The sequence below is a fragment of the Thunnus maccoyii genome, chromosome 11 (genome assembly GCF_910596095.1).
Source record: "Thunnus maccoyii chromosome 11, fThuMac1.1, whole genome shotgun sequence".
In the NCBI taxonomy this organism is placed as follows: domain Eukaryota; kingdom Metazoa; phylum Chordata; class Actinopteri; order Scombriformes; family Scombridae; genus Thunnus; species Thunnus maccoyii.
This window is the reverse complement of record NC_056543.1, coordinates 15,285,474-15,312,499: the sequence shown is the minus strand read 5'-3', so window position 1 is coordinate 15,312,499 and position 27,026 is coordinate 15,285,474. Positions and strand designations below refer to the sequence as shown.

The following is a 27,026-nucleotide window of genomic DNA, read 5'->3' as shown; positions in this document are numbered from 1 at the left end:
GGTGTCTACTTAACTATCACTTATCCTGTGTTCTCCTTTGAGAAAAAAAAAATCAAAAATCAAAACAGAAATTCATATTTTAAATTCTTGATTTTGTGATTGTGCCCCATAGTTTAACATCATTTTGAGGAAATACGGTTCTGCCATCCGCTTACAGCTGGAGACCTCATTTCGATAAGCAAATCAAATCTTGCATAAAGTGTTTATGTGGCGTTTTATCATAGAGCAGAGCAGACGGTCACACTGAGCCTGACAGCATCCTGCTACACAACACAAGAGCCACACACTGAACAACAACCCACATTAGCATTACTGTTACAGTCTCCTTCTTATCTAACTTAGTATGAACACACATCTTGTCCTGCAACTTAGCTTGTTGAACGAGCCAACAAACAAACATTCACAGGGGAAAAGTGCGCCGCTAACGTCAGTTAGCTGGCTAGGTAGCTATTTAGCTGCAGAAATCCCTCTTAGCAACACGCTTTCTGACTATGACTTGTAGCGACAGCAGTTTGTTTACTTTGTCGTCATTCCGTATGGTGTAGCATGTTGACATTATTTTTGACTGCAAAGAAAAGAGGCCTGCAACTGGAGCATTCAAATTTTTAATTGTTGTGTCCAAACACATATTAGAAGATGCTTCTCTCTCTGTCACACACTTCTTTAGCATGTAGAGGAAGATTTGGGGTCTTCTGCAATTTCAACCACATTTATTTTCAAACCCTTTGACCTATAACATTTCTTACTGGCATCAAATGAGAAACAATTTGTTAGCATACTGTATGAGTGTCCATGTGTATGTGTTGCGTGCGGGGGTGGAGTTCGAGCAGGTCGTCTTGTGTGGTCAAGCATGTATTTGTGTTTCAAAGAGCAGCGTGTGTGTGTCAGCTGCCAGTGGTGTCAGCTCTATTTATAGCTTTCCTGTTTGAACTCTGTTGTCCAGTCACTTTCCCAAAGGATCATGAGACTGAAGACAGAGCTTGACATGCTTCACAAAAATAAGAATAATGATGCTGCTTTTTCTGGCATGCCCTGGAGATAAATATAACTGCTGACGAGCTTAAATATCAAACATTAAATGAAAATAGGATTTGACTAAAGAAAGATAGGCACAACATATTCAAATGTTGACATTAGTAAACATGAGATACATATTTATCATATGCCACTCTAACAATGATGACCTCACTAGTTTTAGCTATGAGTTTTAGAGTCAACCACTCAAAGTGTTACTCCAGACGATTTCCCAAGACACTACACACATACACCAGAAATGACGTAAGGGCTTCTCACTGTCACAGATGATGCGAAATGACCTGATATGAACAGTATGTAACTTAGACTGCATTATCTGCTGATATGACGGGGGCTGTCATCCTGGAGTTTCCCAAGGAGACTTCCAGCTGGAGAGCACATCATCAGCACAGAGCAGAAAATGTGCTACCTATGAGTTGCTTAGCAACCCCACACACAGAAGCAACATCTGACCTGTAGCCTAGAAAAAACACTCTTAAATTAGCACTCAGACCGCATCACTGCTGGGAAAATAGTTATAGACACAGACACATGCACGCACCACGTCTGAAAATATCAACAGTACGTAGCAGCCAAACCCCACTCCATGCCTCGATTCTATTATAAGGATGGGATGCAATATCACAATATAAAAATATTCACAGTGATTTCTTCAACTTTGCATCAGAACATTTTTTTTAATCAATTTTTAATCAAGTCATGTTATATACAATGGATCTCTTTTTATTGCTTTGTCTGGATTCTTAAAAATCTGACCAAATGAGTGGGTCAGAAAACATTTTCATTAAATTTATTTGATTTTAAAATTAATTTACAACCCACTCCTCTTCTCAATCAGATATTATAACTGCCATTCATCCTGACTTTTTCCCCTCAAACTCAGTGTGATATAAATCATTTTTAGTACATTTCTTGTGCTAAAATTAAATTTTATGTGACATAATTGGGGAAAAACCCTGTGAACTTAATTACTAATTTACAACTTCCTAAGCGTGCAGTATTTATTCTGGGAAGGGAGGGGAGCATCTGGCATGTGGAATGCCGGGGCAGTCAGAAGCCTAGCAATGTGGATGACAGGAAGACTGGCATGATGGGAAATGGTTGAGGGTCCTTTTTTAACCACCAAACATGTGGAAATAAGTGTGGACATGGACAACACTATAAAGGCAACTGATATATGATTTCACCTTAAAGTGAATAAAAAGTACGTAATTGAGTCAAAGATTTACATTTTTAGCTCTAGCAGGTGTTTTTGAGCTGCAGAATGTGATAATAGCAGTGGATAGTGAGAGAAAGCCGAGGGAAAGGTGATGAAAATCCTATGATGTTTTAATATGACCTAAATAGTGTGTATAGGTGAGGGGTGTTCAGCTGGTTTCATCCCTCATAAACACTGAATGCATGTTGCCCAGCAACCAACCAAACACAGATACACACATGCCAATTAGTTGAGCTGTTGTACAAGAGTGACACAAGGACGAAAGGATGAGAGTATGAGAGTAAAGGAGGGAGGAAGAAAGAGCGATACTAGACTGTGTGTGTGTTTAGTACTTGTGTTTGCACATTAGTGATTACATACAAATGTGTGACTTGGAAACTACTTTATAGACATATTTTACCAGGAAACTTGTTCCACATCTATCTGCCATTTATCTTAGGAGATATATGATATCAAAACCCAACAGCAGCACAATGTGTCAGGAACAGAAGGCGGCAGACATCAAATCAAACCTCGTCATTTATGTGTCACACTAGATAAAAAAAGGCATCTATCTGTTTAATTACACTCAAGTTGCCCCTCAATTCTTTCTGTTAAATGGGCAACATTTCATGAGAAGACAATGCACAACTACTGTTCAGTGCAAGAAAACTCAAAGAATTTAGAGTACGAGCAATACTGATCCTCATGACATTATTTGACATTAACTGGATGCTGTTTATGTGTGAATAGCAGGGTCGAAGCCAAGAATCTGGAATTTCATTGGGCAGTCTTTTGTTGGACTCATAGTCTGCTGAACACGTATACAGTTTCCAGTGATATAAAAACTTTTTATTTTTTAAACCCAGGTTACAAAGTGCTTCACACAAGGCAGCAAATTAAATTCCACAAAATATAAAATCATTTATGATGAAACAAATAAAACCAATTCCAGTTATGTAAGATAAAAGAAAAAAAAATAAAAACAGAAATAAAAAGACAATTCAAGTAAAATTTAAAAAAAAACTCAAGTAAAACCAGGATATTCTCTCTGATTTAAGAAGAAATTAAATAGATGATACTGACTGAGATGGGCTTATTTCCTGCAGCTGATGATTCAGGGCCCTGACTACAAATACTCTCTAACAGCCAGGCCTCTGCAACAGATAAAAGACCTCAAAGACTTCTATGGTACTAAGAGGTCAGAGATATAGTATTTCTCCTTCTTTAAGTTCAGAATGACTTCCTTTTTTTATTTTTATTTTTAAATTATTATTATTATGATCATGTTTATTCTTTTCTTGGATGGGGTGCTAAACATGTAAACTTAACCTGTTACATCATATGACAACAGTGCTGAATGAAGAAGTCTGGTAATGCAGAAGATTAATGAGGAAGACACCTGGCTTTAATTTATATAGATATACATTTTCACAAAACATTCTTATCATGCTTACACAAAACATTATTTGACATATAATCAGCTCAAAAATACATTTAAAATTACATAATCAGAACATAGGTCTTGCAAATTAGCAATTTATACTTAAAAAAAATACTACCTGTGCAATCTGGAGCAGGTTAGGGCATGAAAAACATGGACATTGTAGCCTGTTCCACTTGTCTCAATCTCATGTGATGTAATGCCACAAAAAAATACATGCTCAGCACACAAGCAATGTATTGCACTGTAGGCATTCTCATTCATTATTGAGTATTTTATGAATGAAGACACATATAAACTATATGCTGTTGTTGTATTAACTTCAGTTTCCTCTCTAGTTTGTGGTCTGGTTAAAGGTGATGTGAAGAGCCTGGGCTATGTGTATGACCCTCATCATCACTGTGCCAAAACAACTACGTTGAAAATACTTGTATTTTAAATTAATGTGAGAAAAAAATAATGAACTGCAATTCAAAGAAAGCAGCCTTGTGGATTTGCAGATGCAGCTGATGCCCCCCTATAGACAACAGTATTTACCATCAAGTAGTTGAAATAGACACAAGAGGGAGCAAGAGGACAATTAGACAAGATGAACTGCTGTGACAACTCCTCAGGGAATGAAACAGCTCTCCGCCATACTTTTTCAGTTGACAAATTAACATCGGAGGCAACCAATTGAGATTTAGACTATTTAAGACTATAAATTGACCTTAAAATTGGGCATTTTCAAAGTATCAATGTCAAAACAGCTTAAGGGGAAAAGAAGCCGGGGCTGAAAGACGAATATCCACAATGACAGTAGCATTTAAATATTTTAGGAGAAAACAGTGAAATGCTCTTCTTGATTAAATGTTATTGTTTGTACATATTGGATCTCTGTGCACTAGGGTCTTGCCTGGGCTGAGCTGAACAGATGAGGCTCCTCTGCAGGGGTAGATGTATAGGCATGATGACCCTTTGACAATGCAACATATCTCGTGTTTCCTTCTTTTCTATAATTTATGAAAAACAAACAAATAAAAAAAAAACAGCCAGTTCACATTTTAACAACGTCCCATGTATTTGCAATAATGAAGACATTTCTTTTGATAAATTACAAGGATAACACAATAAAGTTCAGTCTCATGTTATACCAGCTGTATGGGACAGCTATGTGACACAATTCACACAATTCCAGAGGTCCAGAGAATTTATACTGACAGCTGAGATTTTGATAATTCAAAAACAATCCCACATTTAAACGGCAGGCACTTAATGAAGGAGTAGCCTTGAAACCTCGTCAAATTACTGTACCTGTGCGCGCCTGCAGGCTATTTGGACTGTTTGTTGGAAATGAATATTGTGTGCATTCATGCACTTTATAGGACAAGTAGGTGGAATATTAAACGTGACGCTTCCCATCTCCCTCTCTGTTTCAAAGCCGTGATGACGTAGCTGCAGGTCGATCAGAGAGCTCCTCAGTTTCTACGTTATTTCCGCAGCTGTGCGGTCGTGAGTCCATACTACGTTGCATGCTCGCAGCCTGTCCCTCCTCCTCCTCCTCCTCCTCCTCATCCTCATGCCCCGCCTTTTCAACGTGAGGTTTTTTTCCCCAGCTATTTATTTATATGTTTTCTGTCACATGGGGTTTTGGGGTTCAATGTGAGCTGCTCACACTGGCTCCGGCTCTTTTGGTCATAATGGGAAATTAAAGGAGGAAAAAAAATTTTAAAAAAGCAAACGGGACTCCGCATCTTTCTGCCTGCACCTCCGACGCTGCTGTGAACGGATCATGCAACATCTTAAGCCATGGCGAGCTCTGCTCCTTTTAACGGTGCTTTTCCAACCGGGAATCTCAGACAAATACGGTAAGAAGATGATAATAACGGTGGTGACATGATCCCTGTATCAGATATGTTTCTGTAAAAATTCCCCCAGGGGCATGGTGTATCAAGTAGATGATGACTTAGTGGCGACATCATCTCACTGTACTTTATCCCCTATGGTAGCCTATGCTGTGGTCTTATAATTTCCCAGCACAAAATAAGTGCGTTAAGGATCATTTTAAACACATGAAATTAATTGTAATAATGTTATATATATTTGCCAAAGACAGATATGATGTAGAGGATGACAGTCTAATGAGATTAAACAGAGATGGAGGAGAGATGGAGGATGTAAAGAGTGATGGGGAAATTTTAATTTTTTAAAAGGTAATGTTATTTTCTTGTTTTCTGGTAAAGCAATGAATGATTATGCTGCCCTTGTAATAACATTGTCATTATGTGATGTCCTCTTTTGGGGGTAGGAAAAACAAAGCCAAATCCAGTTGTTGGGGACACATGAATAACACTGACTGGAATGTGTTTATCATATAAGATGAAGATGTGACAGCAGAACAATGTTCTTAACATAAAATAAGGCAAGATGCTTCTAATAAACAGGGTTTTCAAAGTGTTTCTAAGACGGAGGGCACTATATTGACTAAATTAGTTATTGAAGTGAGTTATTACGATCCTTATCAAATTATGGGTTTTATTTCTTTTTCCACCAAAGTCTGTCTTACTTGTTTAGGTGGTGATTTGTGAAGTAGGGAGTTAATTCAATCAGTAAGTCCAACTGAGATTGAGAAAGGCCAAATGTTTTTTCTCTCCCTACTCCCTCAGGTTGTCTCCAACAAAAACAAGCGAGCATGATTTTGTTCTCACACAAGGGTTCCCACCCCCATCAACTTCCCTCCACCACTATTACTTTGATTTGTCCATCATTTGAATACAGTCACCAAATTTCAAGAAACAGTGCAGAAACTATTGGCTGCAGTTTATTTTAGAAATATAAAGTAGCTCACTGTGATAGCAGTGGCTGTGCTATTATGTATCACTGAGGAAACCAATGAGAAATTACAATAATCACAATGAACAAATAACAGTACAATAACAAGCCCCTGAGATTTCAGCACCATGGAGAGAAACCAGTAACCACTGTTGCTCCTTTGCCTTTGTCCATCCATCCATTAACGCTTGTTTCCTTCCATTTCTGTCTCTGTTCATTTGATTAGCCATATGTCCATATGTCCGACTGTGCATCCATACATGCAAACAGTATGATGTTCATGTTAGAGCAAACATCTCTTCAAATGATGTCCTGGTGCTTTGACAAATACTGTACATTAGGTCAGGTGTTCCATAAATCTGCTCACCATAGCTGGATTTCATACGATGCTAAAGAACACATTTTTCAATTTAAAATAAAAAGGAATAGTTGTTATAAACATTATTTTTGTTGTTGTTCCTGTTGCATCAACCATAGGCCACCACATGGCTTCATCTGATCCATCACCTGGGCTCACTAGCCGCTTATTTCACTGACATTATTGACACTGGAGAGTTTCAACATGAGAGCAAAACTTATAAATGTGCCTCATGTGCCTGCGAGTCTGAACATGTGTTAAAGTGTCTTTCTCAGACATTCGAATTGATCACATGTCCTCATATCTTATTAAAACATAGTTGCAGTTTTAAAAGTTTGAGAAGGTGTCAAAGAAATACAAGATCCTCCCTCACACTGTTTGTACAGTGTGTGTGTGTGTGTGTGTTCTTCTTCAAAGAAAAAAGAGGTGAGTCACTGAAAATGCTGTAAGGCACTGCGTCACTTCATTCAAAAAATAGAGAAAATAGTTCTGAATTTGTTTTTCTGCATTCAACCCACATATCCATCAATTCAGCCAGCCAGCTACCTGCTGTCTTTGGAATATAATTTGGAATATATACGTTATACTCTAACTGCGCATTTCTCCTCAATTACACTCACACACACATATTTCCTACCGTTTATTTACTTATTCTTGTCATACATGCACAGAGAGACAAAAAGTGATTTTCCTTTGGAAAGGAGCTGTGACGAGGGAGAGAGAGAAAAAGACAGACGGCCCAACAGTTACGTTCCTATCTATCGCCAACCACCTGCTTCTTCCCACATTACCCTTCCCTCCAAGGTCTTACTCACAAACCTAAAATAAGAAATAGCAAAAAATGATTAACAAAGGAATATCCCAAAATACTCAAACACTGCATTTGTTTCAATCAAAAATCAGCCAAAGACAGTAGTCAGTAAATAACCTCTCCCTCCTTTCTATTAAAACAAGAAAGGTCTGTAAAATTGGTCATGTTTATCAAAGATATGTGTTGAAACACAGATAACCTGTTCAATAATCTGTCATTTTGAATATTTCTAACCAGAAACAAAAACGCAATTGTCCAAATAAAACTAAGATAATTGGGATTTTCAAGGTTTTCAGAAGTTCCAGGCTTTGTGCTTATGAATGACACTGCTTGGACAGTCTTATAAGTAATCAGCACAGTGTAGGCTGGTTTAAATGTAACAGACAGGGTGAAGGTTGTGAGGGTGGTGTGTGTTTTGTTTATCGCAGTGCAGTACATCTGAGGTTAATTATGTACCAAGGTTAAGCACACTTTGTGATGTTCTGATTTCACCCATTTAAGTGTTAGTTAAAGCAGTTGTTGCTATGGAAATTGCTGTGAAAGACTTTGCTCTGAGTAAGAGTTAGCCCTCTCTTTGTCTTTCTCCATCAGGTTGCCTGTTTGAGAGAAAACTGTGCACAAGGGATCAGTTCTGCTCAGATGGTGAGTATACAAACACACACACACATACACACACACACAGACACACAACATCAAGCATAATGTCTCACTTGAATTTGAGTATTAAACTTTTAATTCAGACTTATTTCTTAATCATTCCTTTACCTCTACAACATATTCAATTATTAACTTCACACCTGAACACACACACACACAGACATACACACACGCACACGTACGCACTGCCAGTATATGTGACTAGAAGTGTGGTGACAAAAAAAGGGCCATATAAGAAAATCAAACACAAGTCAAGGATTTTTCCTCTCTCCGTCACCTGCCCCTCTCCCTTTCATCATCTTTATCTAAGCCCCTCCCTGCTCCACTGTCTCCATGGCAACACTGACATCACGGTGAGGTCGACACCCCCACAGTTGTTGTGCTAATACAGTGATGAGTCACTGACACACACTTACGCACTTCTCGATGGAAATTGCACTTGCGCACACGCACAGACATTGGACAGAATACAAAATGGATCGGCGTACTTGCAGCTCAAGAACAGACACCGGGCTGGATTCAGGCACATCTGTGGATTTGACGATAGTACTAGGGAGGAAAATGTTTGGTGTAATGACCACTCATATGTTTTCAATCTGATTGGTTGACATGGGTCCTCTGTCTCTGTCTGTCTTCCATGTAATTAGAGTCTGGTGGATAAGAGTTAGTATCATTATTCCCTGCTTCAGTGGCATGTATCAAGATGTATAAACCTACTGTCTGAGAATGACTGTGCATGCGCACTAGTCTTTTAGGTTAAGTTTTTTTTTGTTTTTTTGTTTTTAAACCCATGAACCAGATGAACAGGGGAGAACACAGTCAGACAAATTAATCAAAAATATCCTTTTTTCAAGATGTGGTCAGAACCAAGGTCTTAAAAGCATTATATATAATATATGACAATTTAATATGTTAAATTATATTGTTTACTAAATTATTTAGGAAATTTGGTAATGAAGCCCATATGGTGCAAAATATTTACAAGAACCTACAATGCAAATCTGTGCTTAGATATCAACGAAGACTGTTTTAGCTTGTTGAACCACAGAGAGCGTTATCACCACAGTCTTAATAGACACCTACAGGTCTCACAGTGACTAACACCTTATAAAGAATAAGCTACTGTGTTGAGTTTATTTTAAGTGGTCCCGGAGGTGTTTTACTGCATTTTATTAACTGACACAATACCATCTCTCCTAAATAATTTATACCTTCTGCTTATGTTCAGTAAATGCTTGGACTGAGAATTTTACTGTACAATGCATCACTTTAGTCTTTAAATAAATCATTTCACTTGTAATGTCATTTGAGGTATCAAGGATTCATTATTCTTTATTTGGATCCCCTTTAGCTTCCACAAATTGGTCACTAGTCTTTCTGAGGTCCACGCAATAGCAACAATAAAAGAAACAACATTAAAGTCACATTTTTTGAAAAAAAAGTCAAATATAAAGACCAGAAAATGAGTGAAATAACTGAAAAAGTAGACAATACAAATAAAAAAAAAACAAAGTAAAATTGTATTGTGTATTTTTTTATTGTGTATTGTGTATGTATTGTAATTAAGATAGAAACAAAAAGAAAATGAAAAATAATCATAAAGTTATAATTCTAACTATATTAACTAAAAGTTACATCTATGTAGGATTCATCGGATTTTGTTTTAGTAGCTTTTTGAAAGAAAACTGTGGTGGAAACTGCCTTCCCATGATCAAACCAATGTGCCAGTAAATGTTCAAAGATAACATTTATGTCAATAAGAGACAGTGTTCCCTGGGAAGTTAAAAAGAAGGCTAATCAGTGGTGCAACGTGGTTCTCTGTGTAAGATGATTAAAGGCCAGTAGGCCCGTTTTTATTTTGGGAAATGTGGAAGATGCTGAGACAGTATTATTTCTAAGATAAATCATACTTGGATTATTACCAAAGCGTCAAGGTCACTAATGAACTCAGCAATAATGACCAAATAGTTTTGAATATGATCAAAATACAAGGTGGAGTCTAGAAAATAAGCTCCACATTAGGAGGGGTTAGGAAGTATTATTAGGAAGTATATGATATCATGTTTTATGATTTTTCATTAGGATTTTTATCTCAGGATAAAGGCCTCAGTTTGCTTTGTATTGCTCATTACTGCACATTAAACCTATTCACGTTGAACTCTACCAGCTTCAAGTGTATTTTTTGAGTCTTTCTCTCATAAGTTTTGAGCTTAATGCTAAGTTGTGGATGACCTGAAGATTTATCGGCCCATTTGAAGATTTCCCACAACAAAACCTACTTTTGATGTTCGTTTGGTGCAGATTCCAGACAGCAGAGCCTCTATAGAAAAAAATAAAGTTGTTATGAAATATTTAAGTACTTAACTTAACTGAAATGCTTTCTACTCAATTCCTCTGTTTTTTGACCCTCTCACAGATAATGTGGATGAGCTACGTTGTAAATATATGGTTTTAATTTATGATATTTCTTTTTAGATGGGAACGAGTGGTGTGAGGAATTACAATTTAAAATTGAGTAATTAAAAAATTAAGAACTACACAGTCAGTGACTATGAATCTTTGAACTGAATCAAACAAAATAATCTAAATTGGGAAAGTGATTAATTTCTACCTTTGTTCACTGTTAATTATAGAGATTCCAGCTGATTTCATAATGTCCACTAAGGTTTTACCAAGGCAGTGGTGCATCCAAAGAGGAGACAGTAGTGTTTTTAGGTTTCATACAGGAGCTGTGTGTGTCTCTTCCCTTGTTTTCACTCCTCTCCAAGACAGTCGGAGGTGGAGGTTTTGTCGTTGGCCTGTTTGTGGTAATGTGTAGAGCCAATCAAGCTCTGCTGGTTTGTCCATGTCCTGCAGTCCCCATTGCTCCAGTGTTTCATCTAAGGTCATAGTGTCATGGCAGGGAGTTCAAGCATCTGGCATCTCCCATTTATTCCTATAGAGCCTGTCAGAGTATAGCCAGTGTCTTTTACCAGTGTTAAACACGACAAGGTTATATGTTGTCACCTTAATTCTCCTTACGCAGAGCCCCTTGTACTATATAGATGGAAATCAATCAGACTATTAATTAAACTTCTAGTGTACCATTTATTTATGTCCATTGATTGGTTGGTGTGACTTGATTGTAACTACACACACCTTTCTTCTGATGATGAACATGCATGACCTACATCTCCTTCAGAATGTGACACTGCTGCTTATCATCACAAGTATTTTTTTTTCCAATCATTTATTTGGAACATTTTTTAATCACGTACTTTGAGCCACGTGGATCATTTCTGTACATTTAGATTTAGATTCCATTGTCCAACGTTAATACTATATTTCCTGCTCAAAGATGACTTCAGCAGAAATAACTCCAAGCTCCAGAAATAGTCCCCCAATCCAATCAAGCCGTGCAGTTAGCTGTCTTTTCTCCATTCATCTTCCATTTCTGCTGCTGTTGTCTGTGTCATTAGTCAATTCACCAACACAATTCAGAGCTACTGTATTTCTTTACCAGTGCAATACACTACCAGGATGTAATATCCTGTGTCATATAATAGCATCAGCATCAACTATTTGTCATGTAGATTTCGAGTACAGTATTAATCAGGATTTTCAGAATAGTCAATAAGCAGTGGACTACAAAGAAAAACTTGGTGATATCATAACAATACAAGCGTAACATAAGCCTCAGACCTTCGCGTTATTGCTTACCCAACCACTTAGAGAATTTAACACTGCAAAACAGAAATGAAGTAGAACCATGACTGTCTATTTATTCTACAATATGTATGAAATGGCAAAACATAAGCTATACTGTAAGCTGTATAGAAAAACACAGTATTCCTTTCTAATCTGCTATTCTGAAATTAGAATTATTTATTTATGATTTAGAAGCAATGGACACTTGTTTTCCTTAATGCATCGCAATAGGCCCACAGCACATACTAACTTTATGAAGCCAGAATGATGCATGAAAAGTGTGACTTATGAATTAAATGTTAAATATTGTTTATGTTCATGATAAGAGGACAGTTCACAGAATACTGAGGAAAGGCTATAAGTGTTTTTGTTGCCATGGGGCTGCCTGCAACTATATTTCATTTGAAATAGCGACTATTTCAAATAAACGTGTTTGAAACTTTCAAAAACACACTCACCGACAGTGCTAGAATGTTGTCGGGAGGACTGTGACAAGCAGTATAAAGTGTGTGGGCTGTATTTCAAAACTATGAGTCATTGCTGTGTGCTAGTGTGGTGTGGGCTACACATACTGTCAGAATGAAGAGCATTGCACAGAACTGAAGCTCAACGGCAGCCTCACTGAAATATTTGTGATGAAGTGTTTACAGCTTCAGCTAAGAAATTTTGGGCCAGAAGAAATCTTCAAAGAAATCTGAAGAGACTGTCCTGGTAAAAAAAAAAAGGGGGTTCAAAATACTCACCAGTGTGTGTGTGTGTGTGTGTGTGTGTTATTCTAGATGGGCTGTTTGGACAGTGTCGTAGCTCTAAGCAGGACCTGGTCCAGTACCAGGTGACAGTTCCTGTTCTGAAGAGGATGCAGGAAGTCCTCAAACAGCTTATGCTACAAGGTGAGATACTCTTACAAAGCTAAAACTGTTAAAGTGAATATCCCACTGCTTCTGAGTAACTGCACTAAAAACACAAAAGTCGTTTTAGCTATTTTTTATTAATTACATCGAAGTTTGCCCTGTATTCTGTCACATTACTACATTATTGTACCTCCAGGTAGCTAGTCTTATTGAAATTAAATACTCAATACAATATAATATATATATTCTTTTTTTAATTAAATATGTAGGGGACTGTGGTGATTGTCATAGTGAAGTTCATTTGACCATTTCTGACAGTTATCAAATCCATAGAAACTTTATGAGTACAGGCAGAAATACATTCATAATATGAGCACTTGAACACAACTCAATAAGAAACAGTCTCTCCCCCATACACATCTCAGTCTTTCTTCTTTTTCTCTCAGCCTATGTGGCTTTCTTTAATTGCTGTGTGTATGTGTGCAGGTCTTTCCTGGCAGGACGACATCACCCAGTATATTTTATCAAAGGAACTGAAGAGAGTTCCCCACACCACCCTCCCCTCTAAGCCAAACTCCTCTTCCCCCTCTTCCCATTCATCTCAGTAAGTACTGTCCAGCTACAGCCATATTTTGAATATACAGAAATATCCATGTTACAGAAGACAAATTTCCCTCTGGACCTATTCATTTATCCTTCCCTCCTTTTCCTCCTAATTCTCTCTCTTCCTTTCTGGGTTGCCAGGTCCAAACAGCACATCCCCCATCACCACACTTCTAAAACAGCGTCCACACTTCCTGCTGGAAATTATGTGGACTACATGATTGTCGAGCCTCCTCAGTCCCCGCTACGCATGCAGACAGCCTCCATCGACCCATACACATACCACCAGGTACACACACACATACACACACACACACACACACACACATCATTTTTGTGGAAAATCTGATTGGCTCTTCATCAGGTACAGGAGGGTTTTAGCAAATTCAGGTTTGTGGCATTTAGAAAACTTTCTTAGTCCCATAAGTGAGGTTACAACAGACAAACATTTACACATCAAACACTAATTAAAAGCTCATAAAAGCTTGATACAGACACAATCACGATCTCAAATTAAACACATTGATCATGCTAGATCATTGTAATAGTGGTAAATAAATCAGAGACCTGTATAAAAGATAATTAGAGTATCACCAAGGAACAGAAATACAAGGAATATGAAAAAAAATAAATAAATAAATAAAACACAACAAGCAACAAACAGTGTAATCTCTCCCAATCACAGCATAGGTACCAAGATGAAGCAGAGAGATCCCTCATCGGGGCAGTAGGTGGTTATGCCCGTCCCTCTTCACGGTCCCAGGCCAATCAGAGAGAGCGAGAGCGTGACAGGCAGCTGCTGCAAGAAGCCTTGTCTCTCTACCTGGCATCTGCACAGCCGTCTTATCGCCACCGAGGGGCTGCTTCCATGGCTCCTGCAGGTAAAAATGATTTATAAATTGCTAAAATGAAACACAAAAGAAAGAAACTTAAAAAACAATAAAACGTTAAACTAATAATTTTGAAGTGTCAAGTAGACATGATAACACAATACAACCTTAATAAAAATGCTTGATTTTTGTCTTTTTGTAAGTTACAGTATCTGTTATACTTTTAAAAAGTTTAAACCCAACAGATCTCTTTACAATCGTTATCTATTGCACTATGAGCAGGTCTGCCTTATTACGAGGACTTGGAACTGGATATACCAGTGGACTACGTGGAAGACTACACTCTAGAGGAGAGACTCGGTACTACAGGCAGGCAACAAACACCGCAGAATAAAAAGGTTCCACCAGACTACAGCACCCTGTCCGGAAACAATGGTGAGGAAAAAGAACTTATTTATACTTCATTTACATGATGTATTCAAGAGAAGAATACTTTGTGATACAGGCCAAGAAAAAAGGACGAGAAAACACCATCACATTGATAAGTTTATTATCACAGCACAGCAGAGAGGTACCTTTTAATGTGTTACAGAAACAAAATTTAAAAATGGTAACACTTTCTATGACGCCCATCTCTATAATGCATTATAAACATACTTATAATGCATTATAATCTGCTTATAGCACTGTATAGTTATAGTTAGAAGCAATCATAAATATTCATAATACTAGCAATAATCATAACACATTATAAAGCATTTTATAATGACGTATAAAGTCAAGTATCATAATACTAATTGCTGGTCTAATACTCATAGTTGTAATACATTATAATCATTTTACAATGCGTTGCATGCATTGAATGCTTTAGGGAAAGTGAGAAAAATATCATTAAATATATGTGTAGTGAAGGAGGGTTCTTACACCAGGTCTTGAACTCCGGTCTCCCAGACCACAGATGGCTACGCTAACCAATCAGCCGAAGAATTAAGCTGTTGGCCAAGGGCCAGCGCAATTAGTCATCCGTGGTCGTTACTGTCTAGGGGGCATGGGCCTGTTCTGTGAGACTATGCAAGAACAACACACAAAACGTCGTAAAATTAATTTATATGTTTAACAGGTCATAACAGAAATTATGTACTCCAATTTGGGTGACTTATACTCACATACTTGGTCATACTTGACCTTATAAGTCATTATAAAATGCTTTATAATATGTTGTGATTATTGTTATAAAGCATTATGAATATTTATGAGTGCTTATAACTATACATATACAGTGCAACAAGCAGATCATAATGCATTATAAGTATGTTTATAATGCATTATAGACATGGGCGTCATAGAAAGTGTTGCCAAAGAAATATTACGACAGATTCACAGTATGGGTGCACTTACAAAGTATATATAAGCAATACCACATTGTAAAAATGCTCAATTGCAAGTCAAAGTTCAGCATTTAGAATCCTAGTAAAAGTACAGTAAGAATTATAAAAAGTAAAAGTAGTCATAATGGGGAAAAATGGCTTCTGTCAATGTTATGTTATAATCTAAATATTATATTATTGGATATGTGCAAAGACAATGCTAACTTTGCCTTCCTGTGTCAGACCACTTGTTCCAGAGGATGTCAGGAGTCCTGCAGAAGTACGGAGTTGACCCCAGAGAGCTCAGTCAAGAGCAGCTCTACAAGCTAGCTCTCATTCTGAAGCTGCTGCAGGCCCAAGAAAAAACAGGTACAGTCTCCTAGCTATTAACTGTGTTATAAATATAAAGTAGATATAATAGTATTATGTTATTACCTAACGCTTGAGTTCAATTATTATGAAATTGAATGATGCTTTATCTTTTTCTCTCTCAACACAGATCCAAATGAGAAAGACCTCGTCACCCTCAAGGAGGTACATCAGTATCCATTGTCATCAGCTTTCAATAGAGGCAATCATACTCTTCTTACATTGACAGGTCTTTTATCATTCCCCCGTAGATGCAGCTGTTAAAAACAGACAGTATGACCAGTAAGCCAGAGAAACCTGCCCCTGTTCCCGGTCCACCTGATGCCCCCTCTGCCCCTTCCTCTGCCTCGGTTGCAGCCACACCTCCAGCCAAAAGCACCAGCCCCCCATCTGCCTCCCAGCGTCCTCAGGCTGCTCCTGCTGAAGCTGGACAGGGCTTGAGGGAGCAGAGACCGCCACTGGTGGAGGGAACAGGAGCCAAGGAGGAGTACGGGTACATTGTCACCAACCAGAGGTCTGTACTTGATCAAATTCAGCTTTCATTTCTTGTGTTTATTACAAACAGCCTGTAAAAGTCCTTTTGAGCCAGTTATTATTCTCAGGAAAGACCTACATCACTCTGAGTATGTAGACTGTCACTGGTGATAATGATTTTTTTCCTTCCCAGTCCTCTGAGTTTGTATGATGGAGTGAAGCTGTTGGAGCTACTGGCCGATAAAATACACCTGACAACCAGCAGCTTCATCAACATCAGGTAACACCACCAGTACGTGTGTGTGTGTGTGTGAGAGAAAGAGGGAGAGAGCGTGCAAGTAAATTTTACTATTTTACTCTAATTACTTGAAATGTTTTTCACATTTTAAAACAATGTGTGTGTGTGTGTGTGTGTGTGTGTGTGTGTGTGTGTGTGTTTGTGTTGGCAGTGTGGTGGGCCCCGCATTGACATTTCGTATCCGCCAGAATGAACACAACATGACTGCTGCAGAGGTGGCTGCTAAAGCTGGTAAGTCTTGAAAAACACGCACACAGACACATTCACAAACACCCACTCATACACGCATGCATGTTAGTGAAACTTGGGTGTATTGTACTCTCACTCTAACAGTTTTTTTTTTCTCAAATATCATTTCACCAAACGCCTTTTCCTCACATTCAACAATAAAATGTGTGTTGTGTCCCCCCCCAACCCCCAACAGTATCTGAAAAGAACTTCCTGGAGTCGGAGACAGGCCTGAAGATTGTACAGACTGGTGTGGGAGAGGTACTTCATACACACACACACACACAGAAATACACTTGAATAGCCTCTGTGGGAAATTTCCCCTGTAACCCCTTCTACTGGTAACATATGGAGCAGTTGTCAAGGCAACAGAGATATAATCATTCCTCTGTATTCTTTACCATTTCTCCTTTAATCTGTTCACTCATTGGATCTAATGGGACAGATTGTCAGATCTGCTTGTGACAAAAGTGACTCCTGACACACTTGTTTTCACATCATGACTACCACACAGTAGTAGTAGTAAACCTCATTATTTTGTTTTTTTGTATTTATCTATCTTGTAGAGGATTGTGTTGTGTCTTGTGTAGGATTGCTCTATGGTTTTTTGTAGTTACAAGGCGGACTGATTCTGTACCCTTAAGTCCAAGGATGTTAAGTGATTTGGATGGGGACACTATACTGTGATAATAGTTGCAGGTGAAATGGTTCACATTGGACACATAGATACACAGCTATGTGTGTTAGTGCTGGGAGAAAACCAGGACAATGCAACTGAACACGTGGCGCACGTGGAGGACTGGTTCTGGTGGTGTGTTTGTAAAGGTTGAGTATATTTGGTATGCACAAGGAGTAATATAAATGTATGTTTTTAGTAGACTGAATATAAAAATTCATATATAAAATTATTATTTGATAATCAGAACCAATCAATGCATATTTTTTTCCTTGCTGGCTCCATCATCAAATATCATTAAATAAAGGAAAAAATGGGCTCAGCTTTTTGTAAGAGCAGTGACATTACAAGAGTAAGACCCCTGATGTCAGGGCACCACGCTGTATGTGAGGCAATGCAGACAAAGGCAGTACATTTTTCTTACTTACTGTATAGAGCATGTTTTCCACCCACTACAACACTTCGTCTGTAATAGTCTGTGTGTGTGTGTGTGTGTGTGTGTGTGTGTGTGTTTGTGTAAACCCCTGTGAGATGTGCCACCTGGAGGGCAAGTGGCCAGACCAAATTATCAAGGCGACACCTCGTAACAAGCAGCATTTCACTTGTTGCCATGGTGCTTCATTTCCTCCAGCCCCCCTCCCACCTCCCCCTGCTGTGGCTCCCAGATCCCAGGTGCTATGGCAACAGTCACAGGTGTCATTAACCTATTCCCTGTTCACACAATATGCCTCATTCCAGACCTCTGAATCATCACAAGCATCTCCAATTTTTTGAAAAATGGATCAATAACGAAATGCCAATTTAGTCTGAATGTCAGGCTAACACACAAGCGCACACACAGCGCTTTTATTCAGGACTGAAGAGATAATATGGTAATTATACTGGCAATACATTAATGGAATGTGTGTGTGTGTGTGTGTGTGGTACTGATATGATCTCCGAGATGGCAGGATGTTTAAAATCACTCAGCATTGAAGTTCTGTCATTAGCAAGGTCTGTCAGTCACAGTTAAGTCATTCAAAATGACAGTTTTTTAGATTAATTCAATTAACTTTAACAGAAATGAGTGAATGATTTGTATATTTAAAAAGAGACTAAGGAGAAATCGATGTGCTCCCCAGATGCTGTTTGAAGTATTTGAATAAAAATAAGACACACACACATCAAGAGTGAGCAAAGAAAAAAATAGGAATAGAAAAGTGTTAGAAATTAATCAATGCAAATAAATACTCTAATTCAAGAAAGGGTAACCATGTAAATAGTGCTGATGCTAAAGCGTATTGAAACTTCAGCATACAAAGATACCATAAAAATGTGCCCCATTCATTTACATAGTTGAGTTTCAATTCAGTGGTTTTATATGATATATCTTTTGAGTTATTCCATTTCAGAAATTGTCATATGATCTAAGTTAAGACAAAACTAAAATATTTTTGTAGATGATACTCCCTGTTTTCTATGTTCAGGTCTTGTGTTGCTCCTGTTGATCATTTTCAGATCTGATCAAAAGCCAGGTTATCTGGAGCTCATGGTTGGCTCTTCAGTGTTGACTTTTAAAAAGCATTTTCTCTCTCAAGGCCTGCAAGTGGTTCATTTACTTTATTTGTGCAGTTGCAGTTTTTCTATGGAGTGACATTTTGAGTGAACAGGAGTGTGGTAATTCAGTATGTGTGTGTGCTCTGTCTGTGTATGTGATAAAAACAGGACTGTACACCTGCTTTAGCATTAAAATGGTAATGCTGTAATGTAATGCTGAAGAGCTGAAAGATAGAAAAGAGGATGAAGAGGTGGAATGACACACAAGGGCAGACTATAACTTGCAGCAGTGATGTATGGCATACCACGGTTCACTGATCTCCACGGAGCATCTGCTGTCTTTTAAATCTGTTCCTGTTATATACTACAGTACCTTGACCTCCATGTCTTCACAACTCTGCTTCAACCTCTCACTAAGTACACCTTGCTGTCACGTGTATTTACAGAGAAACGTATATTTTAAATGAAAGGAGTGACGTTCCCATTTGTTTTCACTCCAAGAGCTGAGAAGGAGAAAAAAAGAAAAACATGAATTCCAGTGGTGAGGGCAGATTCCCCTGCGAAGCTTAGGCTTGACTGACTGCTCTCAAATGACTAGATGTGCATGTTGACTAATGGTGACAGCACTTTGATGAGATAATTATCTGTTTTCTTTGTGTTCCTTTTCCCCTGCCCATATCATGCTTACAACACTTTGTAATTGTGTTTTTCCCAGAGGACAGATGCACGGGGTCTCCCTCAAGTAACTAGGGTTTCCCAGGGCTCCAGTGGGACAGTCATCACCCTTGTTTCCATGGCAGTCGTAGGAGGAGTGTTAGTATTGGCCATGGCAGTAGCTTGTCTCAGGCACTACGCTCACCAAGTGGCCAATGGCAAGCTTGGCCTGGGGCCAGAGGCAGGAGCTGAAACACACTTTGACTACCAGGTAAGGCATCATACTCCAGATTCAGCATTGAAGAAAGGCCCTTTTTATTCCCAGATTTCTTTTTTTTTTTTTTTTTGTCTTCATGTTAGCCTTAATGGCTCGATGTCATAATGGATTGGAAAAGTATGATTAGCCAGATAATGAGATGTGAGCATATGCTGCAGATTATTATGAAGAAATGTCTCTTAGAGCAGGCAGATGAATGTGTACAGCTTATACATATTATGCTTAGAATGTTAATGACATGCAGTAAGCATAATATGCTCATATTTGTGCTGAAACAATGTTTTGTTATATCTGTGTATCTACAGTATATTCAGTATATAATGATACAATAACTGATTGTTAATTTAATCTATATTGATATTGTTCACTCAGGAGCTATGTCGGCAGCACATGGCGTCCAAATCCTCCCTGTGCCGCCAGGATTGTGTGGGCGGGGTGAGCAGCAGCATGGCTGGGTCTGCAATAGCCACAGGTGCTGGCGGTCGACGGGGAACGGACACGTCCCGCGTCAGCAGCGTTTCCTCCCAGTTCAGTGATGGTCCTCAGCACAGCCCGTCCTCCACCCACAGCTCCACCCCATCCTGGAGTGAAGAGCCTGCCCAGTCTAATATGGACATCTCTACTGGTCACATGATACTGGTGAGTCTAGAGAGAAAATGTACTCCCAGGTGTAAAAAATCATCCTTGTCCTCAATGAGCAGATATTAACGTCCTACTTTTTTTCTTTTTTTTTTTTTTTTTTTTTTGCATCTCTGTGTCAGGCGTATATGGAGGATCACCTGCGTAATAAGGACCGCCTTCAGAAGGAGTGGGAGGCGTTGTGCTCCTACCAGGCTGAGCCCAGTTCAGTGGCTGTGGCTCAAGCCCCGAGCAACATGGACAAGAACAGACAGGCTGAAGCCCTCCCCTGTTAGTTCATCAGTCATTTCTGTTGTCAAGTTGTCATGCATCTATCAATCATCAATCACCCTGTTTAATAAACAAGTATGCATACATGTACAGCACTACACCATTTTCATACATTTGAATCATTTTCCGATTTAACACCCGTTTTCTTTTCCAGATGATCATTCCCGCGTGAAGCTGAAAACTGAGCTAAACCCCAATAAACAAGATTACATCAACGCAAGCATCATTGTAAGAAATACTTCAATCAATCCAATCCATAGTATTTTAAGTTATGTGATATTTATAATTAATGGTGTGCATTGCATCATGATTTAAATGAATTGCCACTCTTTGATTATTTTCATATCTACTATTGTTGGAGATGGCCTCGGCAAGAAATTAATCCATTGTTACAACAGAAAGAAAATCTGTGAAGTGTGAATACTCAGGCCATCTTGTCATTTTGCATGTCACAGTCACAATAACAGTCACTCTGCAGTGCTAAAGCCCGTATTTCTTACAAAATATGAACATTTAGTACTAATTAAATTCTAATTCTAAATTTCAAATGCAATCCATATACTTTGGGACCAGTTTGCAGCTCACTCATCTTTTTTAACATGGCTTTTGTTGAATTTAATGTTGGCCCAAAGCAAAATTAACAATAGAAAGATCCAATTTTTGTATAATAATTTTATGGAAATATAGTTTTTCTTAGTCTTTAAATGTTCCATCAGTAAAGTTGCTATTTATCAGAACTTCCTGTTGAAACTGATATATTTTTGTAGTGTCCTCAGTATGAAAAACCTCTGCTCTCTTTTTTCTTTGTAACCTGTAGTCTGATCATGACCCTCGCCAACCAGCTTACATCGCCACACAAGGACCTCTGCCTCACACTGTTGCTGATTTCTGGCAGGTCAGTACAATCTTTGCCTCTTTATCTTTCTGTCTCCCTCCAACTTTACTGACTGTGCTCTCTGTTTAGTGATCAATGAAAACCATATAGATCATTCAATCCATCTGCAGGAAATCTGTCTTGTTACTGCCAGATGATACAGATTTATTTAATGTCACATGGGTCAGATGTGTATGTGTGTGTGTCTACAACCATGTGTGTGCTTGTGCTATCCAACCCACAGATGGTGTGGGAGAACGGCTGCACAGTGATAGTGATGATGACAGCTCTGGTGGAAGATGGAGAGAAACAGTGCGAGCGATACTGGCCTGATGAGGGTTCATCACTCTACCACATCTATGAGGTTAACTTCCTGTTGTAGCTCAGGACCTTTAATCTACATTTTGTTCAAAAGACATATGTGCACAAGAGGAGCAGAGCCTTATACATACAGTATATAAAATTCAGACTTTTCAGACAGGAAAAAAACAGAGTGTAAATGTCAGATTTGTGAGTGAATTAGGGTCACGAATTTTCTTCTATTCCATTATATTAATGGTATGATCATCTACAGCAGGACTCCTGTCATTTACTTTATTTGCTGCCCATGCGGTCTGCAAAACATCAAGGCTATTGTGAACTCACATCTTTGTTCACATTAGCAAGCATTGCATTAGCATCATCTCTAGAGATAAACTCAACCCGATTGCTGACCTTTTCAGACAGGTGGGCGATGCTTTCATCTGCTTAAGCTACTGTATATTAGCACTGAGAGAGTTAAAAGGTCTCCTAGGGGAGAAAAAACTCCTCCAACCAGAAATGTTTTGGATAAATATTCTTAATACTGTGTCAACCCATGGTTTAAATGTGGAATTTAACATAAAGGTCTTATAAAAACAATGCAAGATGTCAGTTCCCCTCTCTTTGATGATATGTCTCCCCCTGGTGCCAAACCGAGGCCACTTACACATTTGAGTCCTCTCATGTAAAATCAATAAATTGTACTGTATGTTCTGTATCTGTTACAGTCCTTTTTTTCTGAAATAATGTGTTCTATATGTGTAGAGTAAATTTTGGAGTAATGGCTCTCACTGAGTTGTAGGTGAAGATGTCTGTATATTGCATTAAATTTTTGGATGCTTACAAAATTCAGTGGGTGAGCCACCTCTCCTTCAGTCAAGTCACATTTTTTTTATCCTCTCATCTGCATCTCTTTTCTCTCTGCCACCTCCCTCTGTCTCGATCAGGTGAACCTGGTGTCAGAGCATATCTGGTGTAAGGACTTCCTGGTGCGTAGCTTCTATCTGAAGAACGTTCAGACGCAGGAGACCAGAACCTTGACGCAGTTTCACCTGCTGAGCTGGCCGGCTGACGGCATCCCCACCTCGACACGGCCGCTGCTCGACTTCCGCAGGTATGAAAGTACACAAAGCACACCTGCAGACTGTCCCCCCTCATGTGCCCTTTATTCAACAAGTGATTTGCAAGTTAGGTGATTTAAGACGACTTCTTAAAGTAAACACAGAAAAGAGAAAACAGGTTGTCAGGATGGAGATACAGTCTGTGTCTGAAATGTGACGGTGACTCTTCCTCATGACCTTCATCCATCTCTTTTCTCTGTTTCCCATCTTCCCTGCCATCCTGCACTGTGTTTAATCAAACATGGCCCCCATGCTGTGCATTTCATGCCCTACCCACCATCTTGGCTCTCTCTCTCTCTCCCTCTCTCCCAGTGTGCAGGTTGATAGGTTTGTATTTTAACATCTCCCAGTGTCATTTTTGTGGTTTGCAGCTAGTACTCTGGCTCCAGTTGCATAGTCACAAAAATGAGCATTGGCAGGTGTGACTGGCTACTGCAAGAGGGACAGTGAATCTGTTGCTTGCTCTCCACCTTTCCTTTCCTGTTTACCATGTCCTCCCTTGCCGCAATATGAGATTTCCATTTTTTCCTGTCCTGCCGTTCCTTCTTCCATTCTTAATTTTACTGGTGACCTCTGTCATTCATGTCTCTCCATCCATCCTACTGGGTCATATTCTTTCCTCTCATTGCCTTCTATTTGACCACAACACACATGTACCCGAGGCTGCATAATACTGTCTTATATGCATTTAATAATCTCATGATTACTGATTATACGTTACTTCTGTGTGTTCAATAAATTTGTGAACAAGGTCAGTTGCAAAGTTTATAATAAATAATTTATAATAAAGCCTTTTTTCTGTCCTTTGTTCTTCTTTCTTTTCCTGCTCTCCCTTGTTCCTGCTTTTCAGGAAGGTGAATAAATGCTACAGAGGTCGTTCCTGCCCAATCATCGTTCACTGCGGGTAAAAAAACAAAAACAAAAAAAAACAACACATTTTCTTTAAAAACTGTGGCATCCCCAACACCACACATTCAATTTGGAGGAAAAAAAAAACTGTTTTCCTCATCCAGATTTTGTAAACCAAAGACTTAAAATAACTTTCCACCATGCCATATATTGTTTTAAATCAATTTCACCTTTTAAACAGTCACAGAAGGTAGCTTTATTTCCATATTTACATCCCAGTCTCCGCAGAATTACATTAATCTCTGAGTGGTCGTACTGTATTTTTATAGCTTTTACCAAAAATGACAAACATTTATAATCATAATGGCAAAAACCAGTGTACAGTAGTGTATCAATTTGTTTGTAGTACACTAACACATCACTTGTTCATATTTATCAGACCATCTGTCTTTTTCCAAAGTTCCAAAGTAACACTGGAATTTTTAGAAACATACGAAACATATGAATGTTCTGTTTGGAAAGTGGGTTAAAGAAAAACACTTTATTTAATAATTTATAATATTATTTGCTCATAATAGTATATGTGCTTTGACATTTCCCTTATTTGTCTCTGTCACCACAGTGATGGCACTGGCCGAACTGGCACATACATCCTCATTGACATGGTGCTGAACCGCATGGCCAAAGGTTAGTCGCTCATTCACTTGCTCACACACACACACACACACACACACACACACACACACACAAAGTTGTATGTATATATAGTGTATAATCCAGTACTTATACATTTTGCCTAGAATGGCCTAGATGGCTAAAATAGTAATGGAACATTTTGGAAGTTCAACAGTTCAGGTTGAGGGTATAATTATGTCAAAGTTTGCATATAGAGAGATATGTGTGTAGACTGATAAGTTACAGCAGAGGGAGCTATTAGTGATATTGTCGTTAAATACGGCTTAACACAGTGAAATATTGTACTATTTATGGGGGTTATTCCACAAAACAGCTTGTGGGTACATTAGCAAGTTTTACGGTATTAAAACTGTATTGATGTTGTTACTGTTCCTGTTGTTGTTGTTAGGAGTGAAAGAGATTGACATTGCAGCTGCACTGGAGCACATCCGAGACCAGAGACCTGGCCTCGTTTGCACCAAGGTACCATCAGTTTGTGTTTATGCATTTGCTTGTCACAGTATAAAAGCACCTTCCTGCTATTTATGGTGGATATCTATCATAACCCAACTGTTTCCCTCTGTCCTATATCTATCCTTCTCTCTCCCACCTTTCTTCTTTCTATTTTTTCTCCCCACCTCTCTTGCTCTTGCTCCGTCTGATCAGGACCAGTTTGAATTTGCGCTGACAGCAGTAGCTGAGGAGGTGAATGCCATCTTGAAAGCCCTGCCTCAGTGAGCTGCAGTACCGGAGAACACACCGAGGACATACACTGGCACAAAACAAATACACGCTCCTAAGGACACACTCAGTTACGTATGTCTGGCCATCACTGTACATAAGAATTTGCTCTGCCACACTTGGAGCAGTTACTGCTCTTGTTTTCAGCATGCAGTATTTCACCATGTACTTAATCATTGGGTTTTTAAAACTTTTGGGGAACTTCATTTTATGAAAAAATGCATTCAGTGATTGCCAGTATGTAAATGCAGACTTGAATTTTTTTCTCAACATTATGGAACTCATTATGCTTTCTGCGGTTTTTACCTAATTAGACGACATTGAGGCCATCAGATGTGAATTACAAAGAGTAAAAACTTGGGAATCCAAATGACATTGTTATGTGATCACACAGTCAGACAGAATAGTGTATACTTCTGTATGATTGTAATGACATAATATTAAAACATTGTTTACCTATTGTAATGACATCTGATTCCATCTTTGCCTATTGTCGTCAACCCTTTTACACAATGACATGATTACCTCAAATGATCAGTCAACATCAACAGATGGTTTACCACCAACACGGAGCATTTGTTTGGCTGTTGTGCTAAACATTTCAATTTTCTTGGAATAATGATAAAATAATGTTAAGTCCATTGACACGCTTATCAAATTTCCAAGGTGTCCATCTTGCTGATGCACAGTAAGGTTTCTGTTTCTTTTAACTCTGAGTGTGGTGTTGCATTTCCACCTGAATACTGTATTCTGCTGTCTAGTGTGTGTGTTTATTTTGAGCAAGTTTTTATTTGTGAGGCTTGTCTTTGCCTTGACAACATGATTGTTTGCTTAACTGGTCATTTTGTAACAGATGATTGACCATAAATTGACCGTACATTGACCATAAAGTACCCATCGCCTTTTTTCTTTCTCTCTCTGAACTCCTATTGTTGGATTATTTTATTGTCTTACTCGGTGTACAACCATGTGATTAATGTAAATAATTCACCCTGATGATTGTGTTTATTTCATGTAGCAGACAGATAGAAAATATCTATAAAAATGTATTTTTGACTTGAATAAATTTGTGATGTGATGCAGCAAAGAGCAGAAAATCCTTGAGTGCTCATTTTCAAAACCAAGGTTTTTAGTGGGCGGGCTTTTTGCTTTGCAAAAAATGTTAAAATGGCACATTAAAACAGGTTCTTCTGCCCCATGTATTCTATCTAAAGATATGAAATCAATATATCATTCAAGCACTGCATTACTTGAAAGTTTATCAGATTGTCACCTCCTGACAAAAATAGACAAAAATAAATGCATTACAATATTGTCAATTATATTTTTTTCTACCTCAAATTAATTGCTGGCATCTTATCTTCTTTTGTTATTCACTGTGAAGTTCCCTTTC

At 38.5% G+C, this 27,026-nt stretch overlaps 1 protein-coding gene across 1 annotated transcript; it reads left to right on the top strand.

Moving 5' to 3' along the window:
• Positions 1–5,265: 5,265 nt before the first annotated feature.
• On the top strand, positions 5,266–26,816 carry ptprna (protein tyrosine phosphatase receptor type Na). Its single transcript, XM_042426436.1, has 24 exons — positions 5,266–5,524; positions 8,249–8,299; positions 12,781–12,891; positions 13,339–13,456; positions 13,597–13,744; positions 14,141–14,336; positions 14,568–14,720; positions 15,896–16,021; positions 16,152–16,186; positions 16,273–16,535; positions 16,689–16,775; positions 16,945–17,024; positions 17,218–17,282; positions 19,949–20,158; positions 20,537–20,803; positions 20,926–21,073; positions 21,228–21,301; positions 21,891–21,968; positions 22,192–22,311; positions 23,195–23,361; positions 24,219–24,272; positions 24,840–24,904; positions 25,302–25,375; positions 25,559–26,816. The coding sequence occupies exons 1-24, from the start codon at positions 5,449–5,451 to the stop codon at positions 25,628–25,630; spliced, it is 2,838 nt and encodes a 945-aa protein (XP_042282370.1). The 5' UTR covers positions 5,266–5,448; the 3' UTR covers positions 25,631–26,816.
• Positions 26,817–27,026: the final 210 nt, after the last annotated feature.

Excerpts from the sequence above, each read along its gene's own strand:
- ptprna (XM_042426436.1), top strand. The coding sequence starts at position 5,449 with ATGCAACATCTTAAGCCATGGCGAGCTCTGCTCCTTTTAACGGTGCTT. Across the intron at positions 16,776-16,944 it reads AGCAGCTTCATCAACATCAG|TGTGGTGGGCCCCGCATTGA; the intron begins GTAACACCACCA and ends TTGTGTTGGCAG. Across the intron at positions 24,273-24,839 it reads CCAATCATCGTTCACTGCGG|TGATGGCACTGGCCGAACTG; the intron begins GTAAAAAAACAA and ends CTGTCACCACAG.